The following is a 21,891-nucleotide window of genomic DNA, read 5'->3' on the forward strand; positions in this document are numbered from 1 at the left end:
GGTACGGTCACAGTATCTATTAACTGTGTTAAGTTGCTCATCTTCCTATTCTCATTTCTTAAGCACCCAGATAAGGCGTCAAATCTATCTTCCTGGTTGTTTTGGATAATTCATAATTCTGTAAGCCACCCTAACAAAATACCTAGTCCAGTATCCTGTTCGTGATAATATAAATAAAATATATAAAAAATATATCTGTTTATCGTTGTATAAATCAAGAAACGCTTAAATTTCAAACGGTACGTCAATTTTTTTTGTAACATATTTAAATGAGTAAAAACTTAACAAATGTACTTAATATTTGAATAGAAAAATTAAACGACTTCGATTCCCTTCGATTCATTTCAACAAATTTTGTTTCGATGTGTAGCGGTATATTCAGAGTTTAATCCTGCAAGATGACGACTGATATTTTGATTTATTAAACAAACGAATTAAATTGAATTTAAGCTGACAACGTACATCATTATCATAAATGACAATGTCAGATTACGCCTCAGCGCATTCATTTCAATATTAAAAATATAAATGAATAAAACAATCATATAAAATTTATACTTTTAATCGTGATTCTGTAAACGCCTCTCAGGTTGTGATGATCTGTGGTTAGTGAATAAAAATATTTTATTTGACCCCTGTTAAATTTCCCGTTTTTCGATCGAACGCTGATGCATTTCTTAATATTAACTAATTAGAAAGAGTTTTGTTGCTAAAAATAGTATGTAAAGATTCTAACATCTTTCAAATAAGTACATACATGTGCTATAATGTACTGTAATGTAATAATGTGCTGTAATATAAGTAATGTATGTATGTAAATAACGATTTTTATGCGTCAATTTCATTATGCATACTACACACATTATGCACACTACATCTTGTCTTAAATTTAATATTTTTTTTTATATCGCACGTCATGTAACGAACCGTAATTGAAGGATTTAATTTTTGATTGTTAATTTGGTAATATATTTATGCTTAATGGCAAAGTGACAGTAATGATAGATACTTAGATAGGCTCTCTGAGAATTTATATAGGTATGTGTAGATAATATAGAAGTTTGTGTTTACTTTATACGCCTGATTTGTTTATTGTCGTGTTATTATTGATACAACTTGCTGACTACTTTTGCTTTTTTATTTTTACAGATTCGATCTCGCTTATTCCTAAAGATTCTCATTATTATTTGCGATTAATGATGTTGAGGTCCATAAATTGTTGCCTGAACTGGATGCTAAAACATGTCGTGTCTTCGTTACAATATACATTGTAAAATATTCGCAAAATGGAAAGCGTTGTATCAGGTATGTTCTGAGTTACTTATTTACTATTATAGACGAATCCCTTATTCCTCTATGATAGCATTGACACGATAAACGGCATTAATAATAATAATAATTTATTTATTTAAGTAACAAGATTCGTTTACAAAATTACAATAAAAATAAAATAAACACTACTATCTATTACTTACACAAGTTACTGGCCCAGCCGAAACTTTACAACAGCGGTTTATAAATATACAGTCTAGTCTGTTAGCTACCATGATTAGAATTTTATTTGAGCTGGCCCGCACCCTGTGAACCAAGAACGCACACTTTTTTCGCATTAATGCGTAAAACAGTCTATATTCAATTCAGCGAACATTCCTGAAGCACTACAGAAGCGAGGCAAATCCATCAGCAATCTAAAGGCGTTATTGTACTGAACACGAAGAGCATTGTATGATTTTAATGTATAATTAGCCCACAAACTACATGTATAAAAAGAGATACAGTAAGCGCGGAATAATGTTTTTTTTTACAGCCCTTGAAGCACGTCCAAATCTTTTGACAATCATGTTAGCTTTTTTTGACAATGCTCTCCTCTCCCTTTCAATGTCATTATCATCCTTGAGACTGGTGGTTAGTATATGTCCAAGGTATTTAAATTGGAAAACTTGAGTCAAGCTCAGATTATTAATTTTTACCGAAGGTATTATTTTTGGACATTTATTACCACTTTCAAATATCATTATCATGCTTTTTTTACATTATATATAAGTATGTGTTTTGGCATAGCCTTCACAAGTTGCTAATAATTTTCTTAGACCACAAACTGATGTGCTAAGCAAAACCATATCATCAGCGTAACTAATATTATTGACGTTAACTTCATCAATATGACAACTAACGTGCTGGTTACTGAGTATATCAATGAGCTCGTTAATATAAAGATTTAAGAGCGTAGGTGAGCTTAGCCCTCCTTGCAAACATTTTACCCCACATTCCAAACTATATGATCGAGATAGCGCTCCATCCCATTTGACATTGTTAATTTGATTGCTATACCAATGTTTTAAAATTCTAGTAACCTCTGGTGATATTTGTGTCTGTTCCAGCTTTGTCCAAAGGATATCATAGGCAACCAAATCAAATGCTTTCGACAGATCGAGAAAACATGCATAAATAGGTGTTCTACGGTGCGTACAGTATTTTACAGTTTGCTTTAAACTTAATATTGCAGTTTCAGTCGAGAGACCAGATCGAAAACCAAACTGATTATCATGTGGCATAAAATATTTATTAATTTGATTGTTGAGTACACTGTCAAAAACTTTGGAAATTATCGTAGCTAGTGATATAGACCTATAATTATTCTTATCTGAACTATCACCCGTTTTATTTTTTATAATAGGTATCACTATTGTTTTTATCATATTACTTGGCAAAAATGCATGAGATAGACAAAAGGAAAATAACATTGCCAAGATTCTGGGCAAATGAGGACCAGCATGTTGTAGAAGCTCAACGTTGAGACCATCATGACCTCAGGAGATCTACCTCTAGCTAAATTATTTATTATCTGTGCAATGTCAAAGGCGGTAACTCTTATTCTAATTTTATCTCCAGATTGAGAATTAAGTGTAGACTTTACAGAACCTAGAGGCGATTTAACAGAAAAGTGATCTACAAAAATATTTACTATCTCTATAGAATCACTAACGCCATCAACGCTCACGGGAATGCCAGGTTTATTGTTTAGATTATTTGAGTGTTTCCAAAAAGTGTGGAAGTCTTTGTTCGAATGATGTGAAGCTAAAATATCCATCTTAATTTGATTTTGATGATCTTGACACCATTTCAGACGAGATTTAAATACCCTAGCTTCACACATTTGTTCATATAAACGACCCGCAACAGGATTTCCATTATTAATCCATAGTAAGAATTATTTCCGGGCTTCACAATCGCGTCGCTTACATGTCTGTTCCAGCCAATAACTTTTTTATGTTTTTTAAGTGTTTTTCTTTCCTGACATTGAATGATCGACTCACTTATAGAAGTTATAACATCATGTACATTTTATCTATGACTAGTCTATGGTTTAATTTATTACATTCATAGTCTACAAGTTCTAAAGTCATCTGGGAAATCAATAAGTCGTAATTTTTCATGACATTTGTTTTTGTAAGCACGAACTTGTTCCGAACACATTTCATTCTAAATTACTGGATTATTACATTTGACATTTTGTTTTTTAATGTTAATAATATTATCTAAATTACATTCAATTACTAATGGAAAATGATCAGACCATAATACATCATATCTAACATAAGTATTAACTACTGAGTTCTCAGCCGTTTTAGTTACTATACAATGATCTAACCATCTCCTAGTCCCGTGTACATCACTAATAAACATATAAGTATCTGCTTGAAATTGTAATAATTTCATATCTATACAGGTCCATTGTAAATCATCACAAACTGATAACAATTCATTACAAAATCTCTCTGATGGATGAGCCGCCTAATATTTAACAACACTCAACATAATTACTCTCAATTATCGCATTTACTGAACCAAGACAGTCCATAAAATCTATTAAGTTATTGGCTTCATCCGTTGGCATATACACACTCACAATTAGTATCGATTTATTATTTACTATTATTTTTACAGCACAAATTCGGGGATCATCGCATTGAATGAGTGACACATTATCAAACATGCTTTTCCGCCAAAGCAGTGCGACACCACCATAGGGCCGTCCACGCACCATTCCTGCTGTTCTATCTATTGCAGATGAGCCTGTTCTACTAAATTCATTAACTAACTGTGTCTAGAAACGAGAGCTCATCAGGAAAAAACCATGTTTCTTGAAGTGCGATTATATCCGCATTTAAACATAATTGCCTGACACTATCAATCGATCGCTTGACATTTTTACAATTAAAAGTTACTAATGTGCATGGTTTGATTTCCATTAGTGGTTTATTATTGAGCCGTTATCAACACGAACATCACTTAACCAAGATTTTGGTTTAAAATTAATAAAACGTCGAAAAATTATACCTTGAGGCCACAGCTTGTTATATAAAAACATTTGAAGTTTTGATTGAGATATATTATATGCATTGAATTTATATGCATTGTGCGAGCCTTGTTTTTTAATCGAAATCTTCTGTAATGTTATTTTTTCTTGCGTTTTTCTGTGTATATAATTAACAATATCAGTTTCCAGTGTATCCTTGTGTACATTGCTTATAAAAATAGGCACTTGCCGATCTGCCGCTCGAAATTTGTCATCTGTACTATTTCCTCGACCCATTTTTCCTGCCAGGCGTTGTTTACTGTTACTAGTAGTTTTTCTTCTCTGTACTAAGATCCAACTGTTTTATCTTTATCTGTGTTATCTATTGCTGTTCCTATAATATCAACCATTTTTCGTTTTTGTTCACTGTCAACTTGATCTACTTGCTGTCCTAGAGTCAATTGCGCTATCATCACACCACTATTCTCAACAGACACAGTCTGTTTATTTGCTACAATACAGCTATTGTTACTTTCTTGTCTTTTAAAAGATGAATCTGAAGTATTACAATAGATATATTTAAAACAATACAATCCATCACCTCATAACCAAATCGTTTTTAAATAATAATTTAACCTAAACGTGAATATTGTTTTTAGATTTACAAATAGACAAACATCTCTGAAGACATTTAAATTAATTTTAGTTCTTCTGTTAATCGACTTTGAGACTGGTGCAAAGTTCTATAGAGTTTCAGGCATTGTCCTTTAAGAATATTATTTATGGTTTATCACACAAAGAGTAATGCATAAGGTTTAGTTGATTCAATCTAAAGAACTTAACCGTAAAAGTTATATTTTATCTAAAAATAAATATATTTATATATTTTTAGGATTGGCGCCTGAGGATAATTACACTAAAAATTGTCACTCGCAATCGAATCGAAATTGTTGCTAGTTAACCGTTTTCCTAGTGACACAATGGTCCTGTTGCGGTACTGTCGAAGTTGGATGGGAATAGAATCGGGAACGTATAGTAACCGTTATAAATTAGCAGAGTTTTTCCTGTTTGACCGAACTCTATAAAAGTTGGTCCATATTTTCTCCCTACAAATATACTTTTTTAGTTCGCTCGACGTTTCGAAATGATTGCAATTTTTTTCTTCGACTTCGTTGGCAGATTGAGCTATAACACAAAAAATATGCAACATTTTGACATACTATACCTACACACTATGTTCGACCAAAAACTATAAACTAAAATAATATGATAGTTCCATATTAATCGGATTTTTTTTATTATGTTGTCTTACCTCCACAGTCCCACACAAGGGACATAACATATTAGTTCCCAAGGTTGCTGGTACATTGACGATGTAAGCGATGGTTAACATTTCTTACAATGCCAATGTATATGGGCGTTGGTGATCACTTATCATCAGGTGGCCCATATGCTCGTCCGCCAACCTATACTATAAAAAAGGATATGTTCTCTGTGCTTTTGTTGTAGCCCATCAGTTTATAATTTGGTATTTTATGTGTCATGTTTTTATTTCCATAATTATTTTTGGGTGGCAAGTGATCTTATTGGGATTCGGTCAGACTCTTTATATCACGGATTTGTGAGTTTTAGCGTGAATCCGTGAAAAAATAAACAAATAAAATTAACCTCTTTATTATATTATATTATCCGAGTATTTTATATAATGTTATCGATGAACCTGTTACTCAGCTGAGAAACATATTAGATTATATAGTAAATAATGTACTAACTTTTAACTACATAAGATTCGATATCGCTAAAATTTTCGGCCAAAATTAGGATAGGAAAGGAATGTTCGGTTTCGGTTTTTATATTTTGGTTACATTTTTCAAAATCATTAAAATAATTGAATTTATTTCAAAATGAATTAAAAAATATATTTGAATTTAAGTATCATTCAATATGAAGTATCTCCAGTCCACGTTAAACTTGTCAAAGGTCATGGGTTAAGCTCGTGGTAAGCCGCTCTGGTTTTTGAACGTTCACTCGCAATTCATTTACAATTCATCGTTTAACGGTGGTGCGGGATCTCTATATGTCTGGAAATAAATTAAATAATTTCATCTGTAATCCTAAATGGAATGGTGGATTAAGTGGAATTGATAGGATACTTTTTTTTTCAAGTTAAAATTGTAACGACATATAAATAGATTTTAATAAACATGATACGTTTTTACACCTTTAATCAACTAAAAAACTTTCTTTTCTTTTGTGTGTTGACTGACATATTTATGGACAAAGTTTGTGATTAAAGGGAATATTTCGAGATTTTTGCTAAATTTTATGTAATATTTGATATTACCGTGACTGACTTTCGACTGAATCAGGAACATCCTGCCAGAAGGGCGTTGTGGATTAGTACCAGGAGACAGAGTAGTTGATTTGGAAATCGTTAGATAGCTCTGTTAGCAATACGGTCGGGTCCGGGAGACTTTTTGCACACGAATGTGCCGATCGAACTCAGTCACCCAGCGACCCAAACAAACAGTGTCATACTAAGTGAAATGCGATTTTGTTTTATTTTATTTATTGATAAATCAATTACTAATTGTTATAAATAAAACAGTTTGTACACATAATAGGGTTATTTATTAAATACTTATTTATATTTACCTATATATATAATTATATTTACTAGTTTTCATCCACGTGTGAGGAGGAGGGGGAAATGTTTGGTGCTCTGTCCTTTTCTGTACCCCTGACTACGTGCATGCAAAGTTTCATGACGATTAGTTGAGTAGGTAGTTATGCAACCAGTTGAATGCCTCGTTGGTCTAGTGGCTTGATGTAAGGCCTCAGACCCGGGTTCAATTCCCAGGTCGGGCCAATAAATCGTTATTGGGTTTATCTGTCAGAAAATTTTTAGTAGCATCCCGGAGTCTGAAAGTTGGAAGTGTGTACACTCCTGTACCTCGGAAAGCACGTAAAGCCTGCGCCTGAGCTCCTTCCGGTCGTGTCGGATTTCCGTCGAAATAGAGTGTGCACCTGTGTTTACGCACACATTTGTGCACTATAATTTCTCCTGCGCAGTTGGCTAATCTCTATTGAGTGTTCTACTGGGTGGCATAGCTGAGAAAGTAAATTCGTGGGAATTATAACATTTAGAGTTTAGACAGTAAGAAATATGTATTTGAAAATTTAATTAAACAGAGCATCTAAATTTGTTCGAAGGTGTTTTTAAAAATACAATTTGGCTCGTCGTACGTCGTACTTCGTATCGTAAGTCGTACTTAACTAGGTAAGCCTTGGAAGCATAACAAGCAAACGAATAAACAAACAAACAAACTCACTTTCCCACATATTATATCAGTAAAGATATAACAAATATATTGTATTCATTCCGTTATTGTTGCTTTAAGGAATTAATTGGTAGTTTTAGTAATCTTCTAAAATATATGCATATTTTAACAATATTTGTTTTCAATTACCCCTACAGGCACTACGAGTCATAATTAAAATACGTAATAGAAAACAAAATATTCGCTAAGTTATACCCTACTCAGAAACGTTGGCTCAATGAGAAGGGTCTTTTATTTCTGATGTATAAAACAAACAAATATTAATATTTTCTTCATTTCACAATCAATGTGAATATTATGACGTGTATCAATGGGTCTTTTTTACATCGTCTGATATAATAATATAAGAAACCCATACTACATATCAATTATTTACAAATTTGACATGTCTATCAGCTATATTAATTATTAATATTATAAATGCGAAAGTTACTAAGTCTGTCTGTCATGCTTTCATGGCTAAGCCATAGAAATGATTTCAATTATATTTGGTATGAAACAAACTTAAACCCCAAGGAAGGACATACGCAACTTTTTTATATTTAACAAACTCTCTCCTCCCTAACACGCGTACACGGTAAAACCAGTGTTAAATATATGTTAAATCAATTGTAAAGAATAATATTTCTTTGAAATGAAACCTCACTGCTTGTGATCAGAGTAAATAACGTTTTGTTTTTATAATTAACTTTCGATTGGATCAAAAAGTTTCGTTCGAAACTTTTCACGTGTAAAAATCGTGTTTTAATTTCTTCCTCTAATTTTCTCGCCTCAATGTTATTAGAGAACAACCCAGTGTAAAGATTCAATGAATTTATAATTAAAATTAAATAAGTGTATTTATAAGAATAATTGCTTAGTCTGAATAGATAACAATTAGTCTAACACTAGCAAATATCCTTGAATTTGTCTGGCCATGTATTTTAATTGAGGCACTTATGTGAACTATATAAATAGTCTCAGTAACTCAGTAAATGTCCCACTGCTGGGCTAAAGCCTGCTCTCCTTTTTTTTTTGAAGAGAAGGGGTTGGTGGGATACACACGTGGAAGAATTTCATTGATATAAGAGACATGCGAGTTTCCTCACCATGTTTCCTTCACCGTCAAGTACGAGATGAATTATTAATACAAATTAAGCATATGAAAATTCAGTGGTGCTAGCCCAGTTTGAAACCACGATCATCGTTTAAGATTCACGCATTCTAACCCCTAGGCCATCTCGGCTGATATAATATCATCAGCTGATATAATATCAATATATATAATGAGGAAAACCAATAAATAAAAATAGAGTAAAATAAATAAATATGTATACAATTGACGAACGTATATAGCAGCGAGTATATAGGGCCGAACAGTAGTTATACAATACAGGCTGTTACTGTACTGTACTTCCTCATTATAAATTCATTCAATACTAATACATTACTTTATTATACATCTGATATTCTGTGTCTGTCACATTTATTTATTATATAAAACAAATTTAACGCCTTATGTATTAAGGCCAAATTAGACGCTTTCATATTTACCAAAGATTATAAATATAGGCCATTTACTTGGCTTCAAATAATTTACAAAATATTACGGTATTTAAACATACTTACATAAATTTATATTACGTTTACAATTTATATTTAGAACACGACATGATTCTCAAACCACAATAAGTATGTAAAAATCATAGACATAAGGATCTATAAACAATTCTTTCGGAAACAAACCCAAAATGTCTGCTTATGTACTAAGTATTCCAAGTATTTAAACTATTTAAAGAAAAGTAACAGACTGTTAATGTCTCATTTCTGGGCTAAGGCCCCCTGTTCACTTTAGTTAAAGCTTTAGATCTTATTCCACCACGTTGCTTCAATGCAGATTTGAGGTTACTCATGTGGCAGATTCTCCACCGTTTTCTTTCACCGCCGAGCACGAGATAAATTATAAACACGATTAGAGCATATGAAAAATCAGTGGTAGTTGCCCAGAGCCATCAATTTTCCGTAAAGATTCCTTTAAGGAGGAGGATTGTAGCGCAGTCCACCTAGTTTCCAGATGTGAATGTGAAAGAATTTATGAGTATTATGCAGGTTTTATTCTTTTCCCGGTGAGAATAAGATACTTTGCGATTTCAAAATAAGTGCGTGAATCATTTTGGCTGGGCAAGATTTATCTCACGATCTGCGGTTAAGAGCGGATGGTATAAAGCAAAATTGCATTATTTAATTTAATTATGCAGGAGTTAATCAAGATCAAAGTTAAAATTGCTAATTGTATGCATATCTACATTATAATTGTGAGTTTTGTTTGTTCAAAATCATAAAAGAGTAAATTTTTCTTGATAGAAAATCACAACATGACCTTAGTGTTTTTTATTTTGCTAAAGATTTTTAAGACAAAACTAAATAACTTATTATATTTACAATTAATAATCTAGAGCTGATATTAGGTATTTTCTGTAAATGCTCTTATATTTTATTGTTAGAACGTTAGAAATCTTTTGGTGCATAATAAATACATTTTCTTTTCGGGAAAACCACATCTTCTGTGACATGACACCCATATTTCAAACATACATTTATTTCTTACATAAATCACTTTCTGCGCCACTTTAGAGATGAAAGGTCTATGAAATATCAGCCTTTTTTTAATTATCATATTATAGCTAAAAGCACTACAGCATATTCCTCAGAACAAGTTATTGTAAAATATGGACAACGGATCGCGTATCGCGTATTAGGAACGCTTGGGTCAGATTTGAATTTTTGCTGGCTTTGGTCCCTGTTCACTTGTTACGTCATTTTATTTATATATAATAAAAATAATATAAGTATAATTATATTTAATTAAAGTAGTTAATTATATTAATTGGTGCACCATATAAAGAAAGTAATCAGATGATATTAAATAAAAACTTTCTTTTTAAACTTTAAAAAAAAGTATGGAATGAAATTTATAGCAGTAAGTTATTTTCAGCTTTAAAAGAGAATGTATTTGCTAAAATATAAAATAAATCTATCACAATTTTCAACAAGATTTGTCATTTAAAACCCACCCTTATTAAAAGACGATAGGATTAAATTTGCTCTAATTGTTTATTAGCCAATAAATATTATCATATAATCATAAGATTAATATCAACAATATTAATCTTATGATTATTTCATTAATATATATATATAATTTAATGCTATTCATACTGTCCACGTGTAACTTAATTAATAACAAATTATGTAGTTATGACGTACCAATAAGGAATCGTAAATATTTTTAACTCCACAACCTCCAAGTATACCTGAGCTTACATACCTACATTTATGTGGTATCTGTATAATTAATACGAACCTTATATTATTTAAACTATGTCTGTTATGATCTAGCTATGATGTTAATTCCATTGCACCTCGGAGAATACGTTGAGTAATCAATTGCGGGGAAAATAAATAACAAAATTGATAAAATATTTGGTCGTCACTGTCATCACGATGCTTTGCAGATGTTAAACAACGAAATTGATTGAAACAATTTATTAAAGCGTAGTTATTATATATTATTATCATATATAGTAACATAGTATACGCTCCAACACACAAGGGAGTAGAGAGCGGCGGCGGAAAGGCCTTGGAGGCATAAGAGAGCGTCTGCCGTTTGCTGTCACGACATACAAGTCGTTTTTACTCCCATAGGGTGCTAATAGATGTTTCATATCGAAATCTATTATATTGATATAATGTTCGTAAGAATCTACTTAAATATATCACATAGTTAGGAGATTCCTTGATCCATACAACAGCGTTGTTAAATAAAGAAGGGCGCTAATTTAAAAACCGTCATTTTGTCGGTGGACAGAAAGGTAATGTAATTAATTCTTTATTCATATGTATGACTTGTAATTTGTTAAGTGTGCTCGAAAGTATTATTTGGGTTTTTAAGAGTTTGATAATTACATCATTTATATGATTTGTTGTTCTATTTTTAAAAAGACCAATTCGAGGTTTTTATAAAATCAGTTTCACTCCTGGATGCTAAATATATGTTGATTGAAACGCATGTCATACATTATTTAGTGTTGTTATAAGAATTCTGCAACAACATTGTATTTGTTTTTGTAAATTAATAAGAAATAACATAAGCTATGCTTGTAATAAATATTCAGATACGTTACTTGATGGATTACTCGTGTTGCTTATCTTGTAAAGTAGCTATTAATGTAATTAATTTATTTACTGTCTTATTCTGTTTACATAAAAGTATAGGTCAAAGGCTATTACTTAATACAATTAGGGCAAAAATAATTCTATCATCTTTTAATAAGGTCGGTTTTTAAATGACACAAACTTTGTTGATAATGGTGACAGATTTGTTTATATTCTAGCAAAAAAATTATACTCTTTTAAAACCGAAAAATATTTAAATAAATACACTGATGTAAATTTCATTCTATATTTTTAGATCTATAGATAGATTTAGATTTACTAGAAAGTTTTTGTTTGGTCTTAGTTGATTATTTTCTTGGTGTGGTAAACCAAATATGAAACTGAAATTTAAGCGAAATCGATGTTAATGATAATACAATCTAGTGTATTAAGTTTAATTGCGTAAGTAGAACTTATTGATTGTACCAATCCCGCCAATGTTGAGTAAAGGTTTCATTGCCCCCTTAAGGTGAAGTTTTAGAGTTTATTCCAATAGGCTACTTCAATGCACCCTGATCGGAGAATACACATGTGGCAGAATTTCTTCAACCAGGGGGCGAATTTTACTAATCTACAATATATACGATAGGTTCCCGATTCCCGATTCAATTTCAATACAACTTAGACTAGTTTCGCAGGTCTCCTGACGTTTTTTCCATCCCCAACATATAATAAAAGCTGTTTTGAAGATATATGGTAACTTAATTATTTCACTGTTTTGTAATTGATAAAAATAATTATTATTTGTTATATCATTTATTGCTTATAACTGATACGTTTTAGAACAGTAGTTATTGAAGTGAAAACATAAAATGTCAATACAATATTTTAATTTAAACTCCTTTTAAAAATGCACTTTTAGGGAGAATTTTCGCAGCGGCTCGGATGTTGTGAACAACTGTAATATATGCGTGCTCTACCATCTTACAGAAAACATTCTGTTGAATTTCTTTTCGTCTCGCGTTATATTTATGTTTTCTTTCCTTGAGGTCTTTATCTGTGAAATAAATAGATTAATATAGTTGTATTCATCGTCGTGTAAGTAACACAGTGTAACTTTATAATTGAATGCAATTAATTTAGTTATTATAATTGCAATGTGTTATAAATATATAAAAATAAAAATACAATAAAGTAATCGAAAAATTAGAATAACGGCTTTAATAAGCTACGATCCTTTAAATTATTTACTTCGTACTCGTTTTTTATTTTTTCATTGGTGTTTGTAAAGCATTAATTGTTGTTTCAATAAACCTGGTTTTTTTTTTTGTGAAATTACGAGTTGTTCTTAATTTTTTATATAGAGAAACTTTTAGGAATCGTGTTTTCATATGTTATAGGACTTAGTTAGTTTTTTGTATGTTATTTATAAAGTGATTGATTAAAAAATTTCATGGTTATGCTGCGCCAAACGAAGTCATTTGAGGTTTTATAGACTTATGGGTCTATAAAACCTCAAATGACTAATAAATTAAAAAAACTGTTATTTATTCAATTATAATAAGTTGTTTTTGTGAATGACATGTATTTGGCCTTTTTTTATAGAATAGGTACGCGGACGAGCACATAGGCCACCTGATGGTAAGTGGGCACCAACACCCATAGATATTGGCATTGTAAGAAATGTTAACTATCGCTTACATCGCCAATGCGCCACCAACCTTGGGAACTAAGATGTTATGTCCTTTGTGCCTATAATTACTCAATATTCAAACCGGAACATATTAATACAAAGTACTGCTGTTTTGCGGTAGAATATCTGATGAGTGGGTGGTACCTACCCAGATGAGCTTGCACAAAGCTCTACCAGTAACTACGACTTTATATAAATATTACTACTAGGACTATGTATAAATCACTTCAAAGTAAATTTTCACTTGTCATATTATAATAAATACATATAAAATACATATTTATTTGTTACTTCATGTTTTATTAATAAACTAAAGCTAGAAACTCTAAATCCTTACCGTCTTCTAACGCTCGGCTCAGTTCCGGGCTGAGAGTTACTTCTGGCTCATTGACAGCTTGACATGTCAGTGTTTCGGAGCCAACTTCGAAATGCTCAACGCCTTTGTCATCGACCTTAAAATCATATCCATATTTAGCTGTTCCCAACGCAGCTGTAATAGAATTAATATTTATTGTATGGTGATATTGAAATATTGTAAATTTTAATATATATTTATCAGATTTACGATAATGCCTTTCATTTCACGGTACTGATTTATGGATGGGTGTTTTACCCGTCGGTCAAGACTAATATATCTTTTTTGCTTAAGAAGGTCTTAAGGGTTAATTCGGGTGTTTATATTAAGAATTATTATCGCCTCATTATTTCTCATTCGCTTATCACATTCATGCTTGGAAATGATTTAGGATTAATAGGTAGACTTGTAAGGTTGTTTTTATTTATAAGTAAGGAATCTGGAAAAAAGGCGAGCTGATGTTAAGTGGTTACCTACTATCGCCCTCAAAAATTGGCGCCGTTAGAAATGTTAACAATTGATTATCAATGCGCCACCAAGCTTGGAAAGTAAGAAGTTATGTCCATTGTGCCTGTGTTTTTTGACATTTGGTCACTCGATCTTTAAATCAAAACACAACAACGTGTAGTAGTATTGGGATTGCCGCGCTTTTGTAGTCCATCACTTATGTTTGCTGAAGCCCGTGTGGATGACTTCTATGCCATTATTAGAAAGAGAGCAGCGTCTATAATGGCTAGGATGCGCGGAGATTCTAACGGTATCCTGAATACATTGATGCTGAAAATGGATAATCTATTTGTTAAACATGGGGGAAACTTCATGTATTAACTCGTTGTTTTAGACCGCTTATGTATGTTAAATAATAGTTAATATATGTTCTAACATAGTTTTTAAGTTTGTACTAACTAACAAAACTATGGATATTTATCTGTAAATAAACATTTATTATTATTATAATATAATAGCCGGTTTAATTGCGAAGAACCGGCAAGTCGCTGTTTAGCTTCTCTTTCCTACCAATTAAATAACAAAGGTGTTTTTATAAAATACCATATTATATATATCCAAACGATCATCGAATTCTAATTCCATGCTTATGTATAATCTTTATCTATGTAATCTTGTATTGAGCCTCGCAAAGAAGTTTGACATCAACAACATACGCATATAAGGATAGATATTGTATGTACCCGAAGTAATCGAGGGGATTAAATGACAAATTAAATAGAATATCTTTATCTCGTTCACGAAACTTTATTAAATTTAATCAAATCATGTAACATTGACAATATGCCTACTTATTATTTACAAAAAAAAAAAACAGAGCACGATTTAGAAACATCAACAAACTAAGTAACGCCATCTAGCGACATACAATATGAAAATGTTTTACGTTAAGCAGATGTAATAAGGACGAGTAGATGCATATAAATAAGCACTCAAAGAAATGAAAGATTTAACTAGTGACCGTTTTAATTTAAGTTAACCATATAACTTGGTTTTAGAGAAATGGAGAATCCTCACTGAGGACAGAAGACTAATCGCTGACGTCCGGATTGGACGGGGTTCGCCACAAATAGTTGCTCTCAAGTAACACACATTTGGAGTTTCTCTTATTTGAATTCAGTTATTGCATTTTTCGACACAAACATAATATATTCAATGCAAGCAAAAATATAGTATAATTATTATATATAGTATAAATATAGTATAAATATTATAATACAGTAAATTATGTTTATGTAAATAATTCTTCGTACGTGTATATGCCACTGAACTGGACTGATTTTGATAATATTTTGAGTGTTTTGATTGGACCCGGTATATGTCACTATGATCATGTTCCAGGATATTTTTTTCATCCGTACGAAGTCTGGATTGGCAGTTAGTATATATAATTAGAACGTACTAATTATGATGTAAACAAGACTTAATACAAATTAACGAAAATACACGATTTCAAAAGATTGTCTTGTAGCATTGTACCCCCAACTCGCTGGTGCTATTATACCTCTTTGATAATATTTATTTATTTATTTAATAAAAATAAAATAATATATTATAGTTATAGCGATAACGCTTGGTATTGGTAACCACATAGATTTACAAATAACTAAATCTAGGTACTTGATTTATTTATTATCCAGTATATTTTGATAATCCACATTAATTTGTCATTTGTTAATTATAACTGGCAATTAAAATTTATGAATTCATTTGATTACAGTGATTCTAAAATTTCATAATGCGATTAAATTATAATCAAAATATATATTATTCAAGTACTTTGAATCGTCATTTATAATAGTATTAATTTATCCTAAGGGTTGTCTGGAAGGCTTGGTTGATAGAGAATGCCTTCAGGCATTAAGTCCGTATTTTGTTCCAATTACATAGTTTTGGATATTGAAGTTGAATATGTAAATAATTAAAGAAACTGTAATACATATTGATTTCAGGTTTTTGTATTTTTTTGTTAAAAAACGATATTACCTTAAACAATATAGTACATGATCGATCTAATAATTAGTTATAAAAAAGTTTTTTTTTGTGAAGAATTGCGTTTTCTCTGGAAAGATTTTTCTATATAAATAAACCATTAAAGCAAAAACTTATCGAAATACAAAATTTGCGAAAAATCGTTAAAGCTGTTTCCGACATAGTCTTGTGTATATATATACAAGAATTGATCATTTGATAATATAAGATATAACTGACTATCATCAAACAGAGAATTATTTATAAGCCATAGAGATTTGATGTTTGGACCTTTGTTTAATTATAAAGAGGCTAATAAAAAAAGTTATCTGCGTTTTTTTTAAATCTTCACCTTCATCGAATAAATCCGTTTCGTCTTTGCACACCAAGACATTACATATTCATGATATACCTCTTAAGGATAACACAAACGCGTTAAGTTAACGCATTATATATTTTTATTTATAACTTTCTGTGGGCGAAGCCGTGACGGGTAGAGTGCATATATATTACAGGTGATATCTACAGTTATATTGAATGATGAATGATCTCCGAGAAACCTTTAAAACGAAGCTGTGTTTATAATTTACCGATAAAAAACTGCACTTGTCATACTCCCTAGCTCTCAAATCCGATGGGACATGGTTGGAGAGTTTTTCAACATTTCATTCACTCGCTCACTAGTTAAATTAACAACAATATTCAAATTGCAGTGTTTCGTTTTAAATGATTCCGTGGTTGGAAGCTTATTGACTATGTAGTACGTCGTTACGACAGCAACAAGAACACACACAGCACTCGCATGCCGCAATATATGACGTTATCATATTATTATATTGAAGTAATGAATAGTTCTGAAAAGAACTGTTTATTTGGAACAAGAAGCAGCATGCAATGACGTAGTCTGTTGTAATGTCAAGCTCTTAAAAGATCTAACGCCACCTCATAAAACTATTTTAAAAGTTACTTTCATTTCTTACAGTGCAAGTGTTTGAGTCAAGATTATCCAGTGGTTGAATCGTAATGGTTATAATTCATCTCGTACCCGGTGGTGAAGGAAAACATCGCGAGGAACCCTGTCTGTGTTGGGCCACTAATTCGCATTGACCACTGTGATGGCTTTCACTACCCCCTCACTAGAAGAGGCTAGCGTTTGCCCGGGCTAAGTTATTTTACAGGTTGCCGTGGAACATTTATAGGATGTTACTTTACAGTGTATCGCTAAAGGCAACCAGTTGATATTAGATGGCCAGTTGCTTTGTCCACCTTCCTTTATAAAAAAATAAAATCCTGTATGTCGATGATCCTACATTCAAATATTACTTACTTCCTTTAATTGTATAAGCACCGCTGAATGATTTTGATACTTTGTTCAGTTCAATTGTGACGTCTCCGACTATGACCAAATCCGCCCGAGTTTGTAACACAACTGATTTGTCTTTTGTGTTCATTCTGTAGAAATTGAATAATATTATATATAAATAGAATATACAATGTCAAAGTGTATTCTTAAGATTAAATTACACGCACAGGGCTGTAATAGCTTAGGCGCCTTTGTTACGCCAACGGAATTACTATAGTACGTTTTATTACGAATGTAGTAGTCCGGAATTCCTACTAAGTATATATATAATTATATCTAACCCTCTGTGTTATGTGTATATAGAATATTTCATACATTTAAGACGTTTATCTCATAATATATATATTATGAATAAGTGTGTATTATAAAAAAATTTCACCGAACCATCTTGTTACAATAATTATCAGACTTTCTACATCATTTTTTTAGGTATCATTCATTTTTTTAAATCATTTTTTTAAATATCTTGGCATATTAAAGCACTTGTTCAATTTAAAAAGCTTTAGTAGAATTTGAAATAGTTTAGTAAATAACAAAAATCATATAGATTAAAAATGAGTATCGCATACTTTTTTAATTTTATGAAAATATCTTTTGAAAACATAATGTTATGTGATACATGTATGTGTTTGTATATACATTATACAATATATTTGTTTAATAGTTAATTTAGAAAAGATACCAGATTACGATTATCAATAGAGCAGTATCGCAAGTGGTCCTGCGAAATTTATCTATATAACAACACACATTTTTACATTTAAAACATGTGTATAAGATTTTTTAAAACTTTGTATACAGTAACAGTAACTGGTAATGTCCCATTGCGGGGCTAAGGCCTCCTATCCCTTTTTGAGCAGAAGGTTTGGAGCTTATTCCACCACGCTGCCCCAATGCGGGTTGGTGGAATACACATGTGGCAGGATTCCAGTGAAATTCGACACATGCAGGTTTCCTCGCGATGTTTTCCTTCACCGTAAAACACGAGATGAAATATAATCACAAATTAAGCACATGAAAATTTAGTGGTGCTTGCTCGGGTTTGAACCCACAATCATCGGCTTCGAATATAACCAATATAATAATTCAATCAGTTGTTTTTCAAATTATATTTTATAAAATGAAGATTTCTCTTGTTTTATTAATTATTCGTGATATATACCAAAATTGCTTTGTAAAATGTTGTCCATTGTTTTTTATGAAATTTCAGGACCCTTAAAAACGTACTTGAAATCGGAAAACTTCTGGTTTTTCAGTCCTGTTACTGTGAGATTTTTGTAACGTAATATCGTTTCTGCCTTATCACTCAATTTAATGTCAAGGCTGGGCACGAATAACGGGTCGATAGGTTTTATGTTGTATTCCGGTATGCCTTTACATGTTTTTTCCAAAAATTGCTGTGTGGTTTTACTTAGACACTCCGTGTCATCCATATCGCAAGCTATAAGCAGTGAACCTGTGAACAATAGAGGGAGTTATATCCATAGCTTTACTGTGTGGTAGGGCTTTGAGTAGGTACCACCCAATCATCAGATATTCTACCAACAAACAGCAATATTTGATCTGTTGTATTCCGGTTTGATGGGTCAGCTCAAGAAACTCATCCTTTTTTATTCAATATTAATGATCGTTTACAATTATTTGTGAAAATCATTTATTCCAAAAATGTGCTGTCATCGGTTAACTTCAAATGATAAATTAGTATTTAATAAATTAGTATTTATCATTTGAAGTTAACCATTCAATAATTTAATTGAATTAAACTTTTTTTATAAATATGATTTGATCGTTATCAAATAATTTAGATCAATATGATTATATATATATTTAATTTCAAATATAAAATCTCGTACCTCCATCACAAAGAACACAAGTGGCGAATAAAAGGACCAATGCACTTGAAAACACCATATTGTATGTTTAAACCAAACAAACGACTGATATCTAACTAAAAACGTATCGTTATGAACACGTCCACTTTATGTACATTATGATTGTGTCAGTGCAAATATCGTTATAAAGAAAATAACTCCGATACATAGGTCAGATATTATCACACATGACCGGTAGATACGTAGTAACTAAGGATTATAAATATTAATAAGCAACTTACGATTGCCTAGTGTCTGTCGCTCTCGTTGTTTAGCAGTTGTTTAGTTAAATATTGATTTCTCTCTCTGTCATCATTGATTTGAAATTCGAAGCAAGAGATTGGGTTTAACTAATTGACCCCCGAACATGTAGGTTTTGACCTTTCAAATCTATTAAAAGTTAAATTGTTTTGTTTAATCATAAGCCTAAGGATGGGAATTTTCGATTTGTTTGCATAATTATTGTACTTTGAAATTGCTTGGTATTTTGCAACGGTGAAATTGGAAAATATACTTAAAGCCAATTAGGAACCAATTAGGAATCAAAGCCATTAAGGAATCGTATATTTATTCGTACAACAATGTGGTGTTGTGGGTGGTGGTGAACACTTGCCACCAGGTGGCTCATCAGTCTGTCCGCCTACATATATTATAAAATATATTTATAAATAATTTGTATGCATATCGTCTAATAAATATACAGCCTATCTTTATACTATAAGAGATTATTTAAAAGTTACCTTAAGCGAAGATCGCTTGATAGGTCGCTTCAAACTTCTCTCCTTCTCTAACTCTATCTTTACCCTCAAGAGAAGATTAGCCTTTGTCTATAAGTGGTGAGAAGCGCTATTACTGAAGGTATAGATATAAGTATTAAAAAGTAAAGAGTTAGTTCGAGGCATATTACTAAAAAAAGTATCTGAACGTTACTTTAGTACTTAAATTATTATTGTTTTACTTATAAACTTTGCTAAGTGACTGTTCAGTAAAACACTGAGTTATCTCTTTCTGTCATTATTGATTTGACATACGAACGAATGACACAGCACCGTTCAACTAATCACCCACTAATGAACGTTTATAAATAAGGCCGTTAATCCTTAAATATCAATTCAATATCATATTGTTATAATTTAAAAAAAAAGATGTCGAAAGTATTTTATTTGTGACGATACCCAGTCATAAAAATGACAGAGGGAAGTCGTCAAAAAATAAATTCATTTCCATTCATTCACAATTGAATAATACCGTCGCTATCGGGGCCGTTGTGTTGATAACTTTCGACTCTTACGATAATGTACTCACAGTGGATAACTTGACTTTTTATTATCATAAAAATAAAGTATTTGCTTAATTATTTCGTACAAATATAGAGTAAAATTTTAATATCCATTCAATTAGATACGTTTAATAAAATCAAACAAGAATTCCAAAATAATGTAAAATTGAAGTTCGTGTAGTGTTATTAGCAATTTAGTAATTTAAGCGACAACTGATTTTTTATTATCTAGAAGGAAAAAAATGCCCAGATTCAAGAAGATAAGCAAAATTTAGACACTTACGATCTCTAACATTGTTAATTTGATAGCTGTGAGCACTAAGGTGTCATATCACTTGTAATTACACTGGCTCACCCATTTATCCAATTTACAAAGTACTAATGCTTGTTAATCCCCACAAAGCATTACCACAAGAGTAAACAAATATTCGAGTGTCTTATCCTGAAAATATCGAGAAAATATTGCTATTCTTATCACAACGAAGGTCTCGGTCGTAAAGGATATCGTTACTCGGGTATCAGAGCAAGCTTATACGTTATATTACTGAATTGCCTTTAGCAGCTCAACTTTTCTTTGAATAATAAAAGAAAAAAAGCATACTTTAATTCACTAAAGGTATTGTTTTTTATATTTTAAGGTATTATTTAATATCATATATGTATTTATAATAGATAGTCAATCGGAAAGTCGTGGGATGCTATTGAAAATTCCTTAAGTGAAAAATCAAACAACTTCTAATTGACGCGTCCTAACCCAGAGTCGAAACATTCATTAACAATAAAGTATGTATTTACTTTTTTAGTATAATAGATTAGAATCTTTTATTAAATGAGATCAAAAAATGGTAATTACCTCTCAATCCGGTGCATTTTTTAAGTTTTTTTTCGTTTTCTATCTATCTCGATATTTATGAACTGATTTGGATTTTTTTTGTTTGGTTCCATTTAAATAAAAAAAACAGATCTATTAAAAGTAATTTAACGTTATGTGACTTTTCTTATATATTTTAAATCGTAGTTTTATGTCTTACATACATTTCATGAAACCAAAAGTTGTTCAATATTTCTACTGTTTAA

The 21,891-nt window shown here is 31.3% G+C and overlaps 1 protein-coding gene and 1 long non-coding RNA gene across 2 annotated transcripts in view; one reads left to right on the forward strand and one right to left on the reverse strand.

Annotated features, from left to right (window-relative positions):
• Positions 1-12,572: 12,572 nt before the first annotated feature.
• On the reverse strand, positions 12,573-19,686 carry LOC126772517 (juvenile hormone-binding protein-like). The gene is made up of 5 exons (XM_050492915.1): positions 19,518-19,686; positions 18,892-19,120; positions 17,629-17,753; positions 13,806-13,958; positions 12,573-12,832 (listed from the first exon to the last, which is right to left on the reverse strand). The coding sequence occupies exons 1-5, from the start codon at positions 19,573-19,575 to the stop codon at positions 12,669-12,671; spliced, it is 729 nt and encodes a 242-aa protein (XP_050348872.1). The 5' UTR covers positions 19,576-19,686; the 3' UTR covers positions 12,573-12,668.
• Positions 19,687-19,800: 114 nt separating this feature from the next.
• The window catches only part of LOC126772533 (uncharacterized), a 29,194-nt gene continuing 27,103 nt past the window's right edge, over positions 19,801-21,891 (forward strand). Inside the window, exon 1 of the long non-coding RNA XR_007669671.1 lies at positions 19,801-19,904. This is a non-coding gene — a long non-coding RNA (uncharacterized LOC126772533). The remainder of the gene's footprint in view (positions 19,905-21,891) is intronic.

The sequence above is a fragment of the Nymphalis io genome, chromosome 12, assembly GCF_905147045.1.
Source record: "Nymphalis io chromosome 12, ilAglIoxx1.1, whole genome shotgun sequence".
Lineage (NCBI taxonomy): Eukaryota > Metazoa > Arthropoda > Insecta > Lepidoptera > Nymphalidae > Nymphalis > Nymphalis io.

Coding starts and splice junctions, on each gene's coding strand:
- LOC126772517 (XM_050492915.1), bottom strand. CDS start 19,575: ATGGTGTTTTCAAGTGCATTGGTCCTTTTATTCGCCACTTGTGTTCTT. Junction 17,754..18,891: donor CAGAAGTTTTCCGATTTCAA/GTACGTTTTTAA, acceptor CAATTTCTACAG/AATGAACACAAAAGACAAAT. Junction 13,959..17,628: donor TGCTTATACAATTAAAGGAA/GTAAGTAATATT, acceptor ATTCTATTACAG/CTGCGTTGGGAACAGCTAAA.